Source organism: Cupressus sempervirens, chromosome 9, assembly GCF_028749045.1.
Source record: "Cupressus sempervirens isolate cs-2001-9-10 chromosome 9, ASM2874904v1, whole genome shotgun sequence".
Classification (NCBI taxonomy): Eukaryota; Viridiplantae; Streptophyta; class Pinopsida; order Cupressales; family Cupressaceae; genus Cupressus; species Cupressus sempervirens.
In genome coordinates, this window is record NC_143126.1 from 100,085,991 (window position 1) to 100,096,515 (window position 10,525).

General features: G+C 30.8%; 1 protein-coding gene across 1 annotated transcript; it reads right to left on the reverse strand.

Annotated features, from left to right (window-relative positions):
• Positions 1-1,909: 1,909 nt before the first annotated feature.
• On the reverse strand, positions 1,910-3,559 carry LOC149537781 (uncharacterized). The gene has a single exon (XM_089802378.1). The coding sequence runs from the start codon at positions 3,557-3,559 to the stop codon at positions 1,910-1,912; it is 1,650 nt and encodes a 549-aa protein (XP_089658504.1).
• Positions 3,560-10,525: the final 6,966 nt, after the last annotated feature.

Here is a 10,525-nt window from a genome sequence, read left to right on the forward strand (position 1 = left end):
AGGAATGGCTTCTCATTTAATTATATAACTTTGTTTAATTAATTAGAAGTAAGTACTCCATTTAATTAAATATTTTCATTTAATTATTTCAAAATTCTTTTCGAAACTAGTTAACTGTGGTTAAATCTGGGCAGCTTTTGGTCAAACTTGATATTTGCGTATATGAATATGAGCAAATGTGAGTATGAATTTCAGCAACAATTCGATGCAAATTCTTATTCAACCTTTCAAAATGAAGAGATGAGCGTGTCTTAAATAGACTTTCCTAGAATTCATCAATGGTTGAGATCGATTTCAATCAACGGTCAAGATTAAAGGTGAAGTTCAGTCATAAATGGAGATTTCCAAATTAAAGGGAGTTAACAGATTTAATTTGAGTAAAATAATGAGTTAACTGATTCAATTTGAGTAGAAAAAGGAGTTGACTGATTTAACTCATTTTTTGGATCAATAGTGAACTGAAAATTTCTCTTTTTGAACTGAAGAGAGATTTTGTTGAGATATTTAATTTAATAAAATAAGATATGCTCTCATAATTACTTTTTCTATTTAATTAAATAATCTTTAATTAATTAGAGACACTTTTGAGTGTCATTTGATTTCCACAATCCATTAGTAAAAACTGGTTAGTACTTCTAGAATTTGATTGTGTTTTAATTTTTTTGCATTAACGTTTTGTATCACACACAGTGATCCATCATCAGGATGAAGAGCAAGAGAAAAATAATAAGCAGCAGACTGGGGGAGATTAAAAGAAGAATAAAATGAGAGTAAATAAAAGATAGAAGAATAAAATCCAACAGTAAAAGCAAATAAAGAAGGACAAATAACTCAAGGGTAACCACCAAGAACCACGCCAAAAGACGTAGAAAGAAACCAAACGAAAAAAAAAACATTGAAGCCTACAAGCATACCCATAATAAAGAGTAAAAACAAAAAAATGTAAAATAAAAATGGGTGAGGGAAAATGAAGATTCAAATGATACCAGAGGAGAGATAAGACAAAATAAATAAAGCAAAAAAAAAATAGATAAGAAAAAAGGATCCACAACAAAGAGAAAAAAGACTCAATATGGAAAATGACTTAAAATAAAAATATAAATAAATAAATAAAAATAACAATAAAGACCAAAGAAGGTGAATCAAATAAAGAGCTATAAACATGTTAGGAGAAGGGAGAAAATAATAATGAGAATGTTAATAATAACAATAATAAAAATAATAACACTAACAATAACAATAAGGTTAAAAGTAATAATAAAAATAACAACAATAACTAAAATAATAAAATTGAAAAAAAACAAAAAAACAAAAAAAAAAAGACCAAATGATAAATAACAATGAAAGTGCTCAAAAAATGAGAATAATATATATATATATATATATATAAGAATGAAAGGAAAAAAAATTAAAAGAAAGAAAGCACAAATGAAAAGGAAGACCAACATGCGTACACGTGTGTGTAAATATAAATGCAAATATATATATATATACAAGCCCTTAAAAAAAATAAAAAAAATAAAAATATATATATATATATATATAAAGCAAAAAAAAAAAAAAAAGAAAAGAAAAAAGAAGAAGAAATGAACAAAACAAGAGGATCAAAAAGAAAAAAATGAACATCGGGGACCACCAGAAAGTAAGAGAAAAAAGAAGAACAAGGACATAGTTGAACACCAAAAGAGAAGGGTCACTAGAATAGGAATAAAGAAACAAAGAAAGTCAAGGCAAACAAAGGAACCATAGATGGAGGCATCCTAAAGATCGCGACAACAAAGAGAAAGGAAGGAGAAAAGAAGAAAAGGAAAAGAGCAATCACCGTCCTCAAACAGGCCACAACATGGGAGAAACTAGGAGCAAGGAGGCGAGGGAAGACCGACGGACTTAGAAAACCAAAGGATCAAGGTCATTGGTCTTTAGTCAGCATAGGAAGCCACGAAGGGTTTAAGGTCCATCCATCGTCTCTGTTGAGGTTGACAGGGTGACTGTTGATAACTATAGCTTCTTTGAGCTTCCTTTTAAAATAGTTGTCCTCCTTGGATAAGATTTGGGCATCTTCTAAAAAAATGTGGTGCTTAGTGGCTAACGAGTGCTCCGCTAAAGCAAACTGATGAACCCTGTCGTGTCTAATGTCAGCACTATGCTCCTTGATTCTAGTGCTGAAAGAGCGACCAGTTTCACCAATATACAAAATCCCGCAAGAGCAAGAAACTTTGTAGACTCCTGATGTTGAAAAAACATCTATGGTATCTTTGAGAGTGGGGTTACGATTCTTGAGCCTATACCAAGGTTTGAAGGCCACGCGCAGGCCTTTTTTGCTCAAAATCTTGGCAAGTTTCTGGGAGACCCCATCTACAAAGGGAAGTGACACAAAAGTGGGAGGCAGAGAGGGGTTGGGTTGGGGAGCAGAGAGGGAAAAAAAGAAAGAGCGAGCATGGAAAAAGGCCCTAGAAATTTGTTTGTGGGAGTTCCCATTTAATCTAAAGACTTGGCGGAGGTGGGTCAACTTTGAATTTAATTGGTCATCATCACAAATCTTGAGGGCTCTTAAGGCTAAGGTCTTGAGCGTGCCAACTTTTTGGCTTGGATGGTGGTGAGAAGAAGCATGAAGGTACAGATTGATGTGCGTGGCCTTCCGAAACACTCGACGTCCCAGTGAGCCGTCTGGTTTCTTAATGAGTAAAATATCAAGGAAGGACAATTGATTGTTGGTTTCAAGCTCTTTGGTAAAAGCAATACTAGGAGAGATGTTGTTAAGATGTATGTGAAACTCTTCTAGTTTATCAATACCATGGGGCCAGCAAACATTGGTATCATCAACGTACCGCTTCCACCATTTAGGCTTGAGGGGAAAAGAGTGGAGGGCCAACTCTTCAAAGTGCTCCATATAAAGGTTAGCAATAATCGGGGAGAGTGGGGAGCCCATGGCGACCCCATCAACTTGTTCAAAGATAGTCCCTTGGAAGGAGAAGAAGGTGGACCTTAAACAAAGATCAACCAGATTAGCAATCTCAACATTAGTTTTCCTTTCCACAATACCAACGACATCAGGAATAGGAACCTTCGTGAAGAGGGAGACCACATCAAAGCTAACCAAGATGTCATTCTCATCCAGTTTGGACTCTTTGATGAAGCTAACAAAGTGGGAGGAATCCTTGATGAAGGAGTTGGAATGGCCAAGAAGCAGAGAGATAAGCTTGGCAAGATGGGTGGCAAGATGGTAAGTGGGAGAACCTCTGGTGTCCACGATGGGTCTAAGGGGAATGCCAGTTTTGTGAATCTTGGGGACACCATAGATGCGAGGGGTTAACTCTTTGGACGGTGAAAGCCTCTTCTTTGTGACATCATCAAAAGAAGAGGAGGAAATGGCCCTTCTGACATTCTTGGAAATCTTAGAGCACGGGTTGAAGGAGAGGGGTTTGTAGCTGCTAGAATTAGAGAGAAGGTCTGTCATTTTAGCAAGGTAGTCATGTCTGCTCATAATGACAGTAGCATTGCCTTTATCTGCTTTGACAAGTATAACATCGTTATTTTTCAAAAGATTGTTGAAGGCCATGGATTCTCTCTTAGAGGTGTTACGCTTAGGAGGTTTAGCGTGTCTAAGTGTAATCGCACAGTCCTATCGAATTTCATCAGCAACATCATGGGGGAGCGAATGGATTGCACTCTCAATCTCCACTAAGAAATCCACACGTGGAACCTCATGGGGGGTAAGAGAAAAATTGAGACCACTCTTGACAAAGTTAAAAGTTAGCGGGTCTAGAAAAGCACTCGAAAGATTAACCACCAATTTGTTCTCCCAATCAGAAATGGTGGGGGCTAAGCTTACAAGGTTGACCGAGCTAGATGTGGAAAAAGGGAGAGAATGGTTTGAGGGACGTTCCAAAAAGTTATTAGTTATAACGAGAGGAGGGGTAGGTGGAGATCGCGGGCTCAAATGGGGAGAGGCAACATCAACCAAAATAGAATTAATGCAAGAAGGAGAGGAGTTAGAGAGGTTAGTGGAGGACGTACCTAGATGTAAATGTGATTGAACATCTTGATGTAGTTGGATGCCAAGTTGAGACGCCCAATGGTTACTAGCCATTGGAGAGAAGGATCCGTTGGGAGGGAGTGACCGATGGGGGATCAATATGAGCTCCTCTATCTTCAGCGAATCCTACTTCGTGGGTTTAGGGGAGGATCTTGGCGAGAAGACAAAAAATGCATTCCGCTGCATGCTAGCAAAGTTAGAAAGTGACGACAAAGTTTTAGAATTAGAAGGGCCAGCACGGGAGGAATTTTGCTTCGCTGGTGTAGGGGAAGGTATTGGTGGAAAGGCATAGATTTCAGATAGTTGAGCACTAGGAGTGGTGGAAGGAGCAGGTAAAGTGCAAGCAACAAGCGGGCTAGCATTGAGGGACGATGTAGGAGAATGGGCTACGTCTGGACGAAGAGAACGATGTTGCGGGTGTGTGTGGAAAGGACCAGAGGAGCCAGAGGATCTAGGACAATGAGCAGGAGAATAGAGACACTTTTCTTATTTAATTAAATAACTTCATTTAAATAATTAGGAATGGTTTCTCATTTAATTAAATAACTTTGTTTAATTAATTAGAAGTAAGTACTCCATTTAATTAAATAATTTCGTTTATTTATTTCAAATTTTTTTTTGAAACTAGTCAACTCAAGTCAACCATGATTAAATCTGGTCAACTTTTGGTCAAAATTGATCTTTGCGTATGTGAATATGAGCAAATGTGAGTATGAATTTCAGCAACAATTCGATACAAATTCTCATTCTACCCTTCAAAATGAAGAGATGAGGGTCTCTTAAATAGACTTTCCTAAAATTCATTAACGGTTGAGATCGCTTTCAACCAACGATCACTATTACAGGCGAAGTTCAGTCATAAAGGGAGATTTCCAAATTAAAGGGAGTTAACAGATTTAATTTGAGTAAAATAAGGAGTTAACTGATTCAATTTGAGTAGAAAAAGGAGTTAACTAATTTAACTCATTTTTTTATCAATAGCGAACTGAAAATTTCCCTTTTTGAACTGAAGAGAGATTTTGTTGACATATTTAATTTAATAAAATGAGATATGCTCTCATAATTACTTTTTCAATTTAATTAAATAATCTTTAGTTAATTAGAGGCACTTTTCTTATTTAATTAAATAACTTCATTTAATTAATTAGGAATGGCTTCTAATTTAATTAAATAACTTTGTTTAATTAATTAGAAGTAAGTATTCAATTTAATTAAATAATTTCATTTAATTATTTCAAAATTATTTTCGAAACTAGTCAACTCAAGTCAACTGTGTTTAAATCTGGTCAACTTTTAGTCAAACTTGATCTTTGCGAAAGTGAATAAGAGCAAATGTGAGTATGAATTCCAGCAACAATTTGATGCAAAATTCTCATTCAACCTTTCAAAATGAAGAGATAAGGGTCTCTTAAATAGACTTTCCTGGAATTCATCAACGGTTGAGATCGAGTTCAATCAACGGTCAAGATTAAAGGTGAAGTTCAGTCATAAAGGGAGATTTCCAAATTAAAGCGAGTTAACAGATTTAATTTGAGTAAAATAAGGAGTTAAATGATTCAATTTGAGTCGAAAAAAGAGTTAACTGATTTAACTAATTTTTTATCAATAGTGAACTGAAAATTTCCCTTTTTCAACAGAAGAGAGATTTTGTTGAGATATTTAATTTAATAAAATGTGCTATGCTCTCATAATTACTTTTTCTATTTAATAAATAATCTTTAATTAATTAGAGACACTTTTCTTATTTAATTAAATAACCTCATTTAATTAATGAGGAATGGCTTCTCATTTAATTAAATAACTTTGTTTAATTAATTAGAAGTAAGTACTCCATTTAATTAAATAATTTCATTTAATTATTTCAATTTTTTTTGAAACTAGTCAACTCAAGTCAACCGTGGTTAAATCCAGTCAACATTTGGTCAAACTTAATCTATGCGTATGTGAATATGAGCAAATGTGAGTATGAATTCCAACAACAATTTGATGCAAATTCTCATTCAACGTTTCAAAATGAAGAGATTAGGGTCTCTTAAATAGACTTTCTTAGAATTCATCAACGGTTGAGATCAATTTCAATCAATGGTCAGGATTAAAGGTGAAGTTCAGTCATAAAGGGAGATTTCCAAATTAAAGGGAGTTAACGGATTTAATTTAAGTAAAATAAGGAGTTAACTGATTCAATTTGAGTAGAAGGAGTTAACTGATTTAACTCATTTTTTATCAATAGTGAACTGAAAATTTCCCTTTTTGAACTGAAGAGAGATTTTGTTGAGATATTTCATTTAATAAAATGAGATATGCTCTCATAATTACGTTTTCTATTTAATTAAATAATCTTTAAATAATTAGAGACACTTTTCTTATTTAATTAAATAACTTCATATAATTAATTAGGAATGGCTCCTCATTTAATTAAATAACTTTATTTAATTAATAAGAAGTAAGTACTCCATTTAATTAAATAATTTCTTTTAATTATTATAAATTTTTTTTGAAACTAGTCAACTCAAGTCAACCGTGGTTAAATCTTATCAACTTTTGGTCAAACTTGATCTTTGCGTATGTGAATATGAGCAAATGTGAGTATAAATTCCAGCAACAATTCGATGCAAATTCTCATTCAACCTTTCAAAATGAAGAGATGAGGGTGTCTTAAATAGACTTTTCGGAAATTCATCAACGGTTGAGATCGATTTCAATCAGCGGTCAGGATTAAAGGTGAAGTTCAGTCATTAAGGGATATTTCCAAATTAAAGTGAGTTAACAGATTTGATTTGAGTAAAATAAGGAGTTAACTGATTCAGTTTGAGTAGAAAAAAGAGTTAACTGATTTAACACATTTTTTATCAATAGTGAACTGGAAATTTCTCTTTTTGAACTGAAGAGAGATTTTTTTGAGATATTTAATTTAATAAAATGAGATATGCTCTCATAATGAATTTTTCTATTTAATTAAATAATCCTTAATTAATTATAGACACTTTTCTTATTCAATTAAATAACTTCATTTAATTAGTTAGGAATGGCTTCTCATTTAATTAAATAACTTTGTTTAATTAATTAGAAGTAAGTACTCCATTTAATTAAATAATTTCGTTTAATTATTTCAAAATTCTTTTCGAAACTAGTTAACTCAAGTCAACCGTGGTTAAATCTGGTCAACTTTTGGTCAAACTTGATCTTTGCGTATGTGAATATGAGCAAATGTGAGTATGAATTCCAACAACAATTCGATGGAAATTCTCATTCAACCTTTCAAAATAAAGAGATGAGGGTCTCTTAAATAGACTTTCCTGGAATTCATCAACGGTTGAAATCGATTTCAATCAACGGTTAGGATTAAAGGTGAAGTTCAGTCATAAAGGGAGATTTCCAAATTAAAGGGAGTTAATAGATTTAATTTGAGTAAAATAAGGAGATAACCGATTCAATTTGAGTAGGAAAAGTAGTCAACTGATTTAACTCATTTTTTATCAATAGTGAACACGAAATTTCCCTTTTTGAACTGAAGAGAGATTTTGTTGAGATATTTAATTTAATAAAATGAGATATGCTCTCATAATTACTTTTTCTATTTAATTAAATAATCTTTAATTAACTAGAGATACTTTTCTTATTTAATTAAATAACTTCATTTAATTAATTAGTAATGGCTTCGCATTTAATTAAATAACTTTGTTTAATTAATTAGAAGTAAGTACTCCATTTAATTAAATAATTTCATTTAATTATTTCAAAATTCTTTTTGTAACTAGTCAACTCAAGTAAACCATGGTTAAATCTGGTCAACTTTTGGTCAAACTTGATCTTTGCGCATATGAATATGAGCAAATGTGAGTATCAATTCGGGCAACAATTCAATGCAAATTCTCATTCAACTTTTCAAAATGAAGAGATGAGGGTATCTTAAATAGACTTTCTTAGAATTCATCAACGATTGAGAACAATTTCAATCAACGGTCAGTATTAAAGATGAAGTTCAGTCATAAAGGCAGATTTCCAAATTAAAAGAAGTTAATAGATTTAATTTGAGTAAAATTAGGAGTTAATTGATTCAATTTGAGTAGAAAAAGGAATTCACTGATTTAACTCATTTTTTATCTATAGTGAACTGAAAATTTCCGTTTTTCAACCGAAGAGAGATTTTGTTGACATATTTAGTTTAATAAAATATCATATGCTCTCGTAATTAATTAATTAGGAATGGCTTCTCATTTAATTAAATAACTTTGTTTAATTAATTAGAAGTAAGTACTCCATTTAATTAAATATTTTTTTTTAATTAATTAATTATTAAGTAAAATAGAAAAAGTAATTCTTTTTCTATTTGTTGAAAAGAATTTTGAAATAATTAAAAGAAAAATTATTTAATTAAATGAAGTACTTACTTCTAATTAATTAAACAAAGTTATTTAATTAAATGAGAAGCCATTCCTAATTAATTAAATGAAGTTATTTAATTAAATAAGAAAAGTTTCTCTAATTAATTAAAGATTATTTAATTAAATAGAAAAAGTAATTATGAGAGCATATCTCATTTTATTAAATTAAATATCTCAACAAAATCTCTCTTTAGTTAAAAAAGGGAAATTTCCAGTTAACTATTGATAAAAAATGAGTTAAATCAGTCAGCTCCTTTTTCTACTCAAATTGAATCAGTTAACTCCTTATTTTACTCAAATTAAATCTGTTAACTCCCTTTAATTTGGAAATCTCCCTTTCTGACTGAACTTCACCTTTAATCCTTACCATTGATTGAAATCGATCTCAACCGTTGATGAATTCCAGGAAAGTCTATTTAAGAGACCCTCATCTCTTCATTTTGAAAGGTTGAATGAGAATTTTCATCGAATTGTTGCTGGAATTCATAGTCACATTTCCTCATATTCACAAACGCAAAGATCAAGTTTGACCAAAAGTTGATCAAATTTAACCACGGATGACTTGAGTTGACTAGTTTCGAAAAGAATTTTGAAATAATTAAATGAAATTATTTAATTAAATGTAGTACTTACTTTTAATTAATTAAACAAAGTTATTTAAATAAAATTAGAAGCCATTCCTAATTAAATAAATGAAGTTATTTAATTAAATAAGAAAAGTGTCTCTAATTAATTACAAATTATTTAATTAAATAACAAAAGTAATTATGAGAGCATATATTATTTTATTAAATTAAAAATCTCAACAAAATCTCTCTTCAATTGAAAAAGGGAAATTTCTAATTCACTATTGATAAAAAATGAGTTAAATCAGTGAACTACTTTTTCTACTCAAATTGAATCAGTTAACTTCTTTTTTTATTCAAATTAAATCTATTAACTTCCTTTAATTTGGAAATCTCCTTTTATGACTGACCTTCACCTGTAATCTTGATCATTGATTGAAATCGACCTCAACCGTTGAATTCAAAGAAAGTCTATTTAAGAGACCCTCATCTCTTCATTTTGAAAGGTGGAATGAGAATTTACATCGAATTATTGCTGGAATTCATACTCACATGCTCATATTCACCACGCTTGACTTGAGTTGACTAGTTTCGAAAGGAATTTTGAAATAATTAAATGAAATTATTCAATTAAATGGACTCCTTACTTGTAATTAATTAAACAAAGTTATTTAATTAAATGAGAAGCCATTTTTAATTAATTAAATTAAGTTATTTAATTAAATAAGAAAAGTGTCTCTAATTAATTAAATATTATTTAATTAAATAGAAAAAGTAATTATGAGAGCATATCTCATTTTATTAAATTAAATATCTCAACAAAATCTCTCTTCAGTTCAAAAAGAGAAATTTCAAGTTCACTATTGATCAAAAATGAGTTAAATCAGTTAACTCCTTTTTCTACTCAAATTGAATCAGTTAACTCCTTATTTTACTTAAATTAAATTTGATAACACCCTTTAATTTGGAAATCTCACTTTATGACTGAACTTCACCTTTAACCTTGACCACTGATTGAAATCGATCTCAACCGCTGATGAATTTCAGGAAAGTCTATTTAAGAGACCCTCATCTCTTTATTTTGGAAGGTTGAATGAGAATTTGCATCAAATTGTTGTTGAAATTCATACTCACATTTGCTCATATTCACATACGCAAAGATCAAGTCTGACAATATGTTGACCAGATTTAACTACAATTAACTTGAGTTGATTAGTTTCGAAAAGAATTTTGAAATAATCAAACGAAATTATTTAATTAAATGGAGTACTTACTTCTAATTAATTGAACAAGGTTATTTAATTAAATGAGAAGCCATTCCTAATTAATTAAATGAAGTTATTTAATTAAATAAGAAAAGTGTCTCTAATTAATTAAAGATTATTTAATAAAATAGAAAATGTAATTATTAGAGTATATCTCATTTTATTAAATTAAATATCTCAACAAAATCTCTCTTCAGTTCAAAATGGAAAATTTCTACTTCACTATTGATAAAAAATGAGTTAAATCAGTTAACTCATTTTTCTACTCAAATT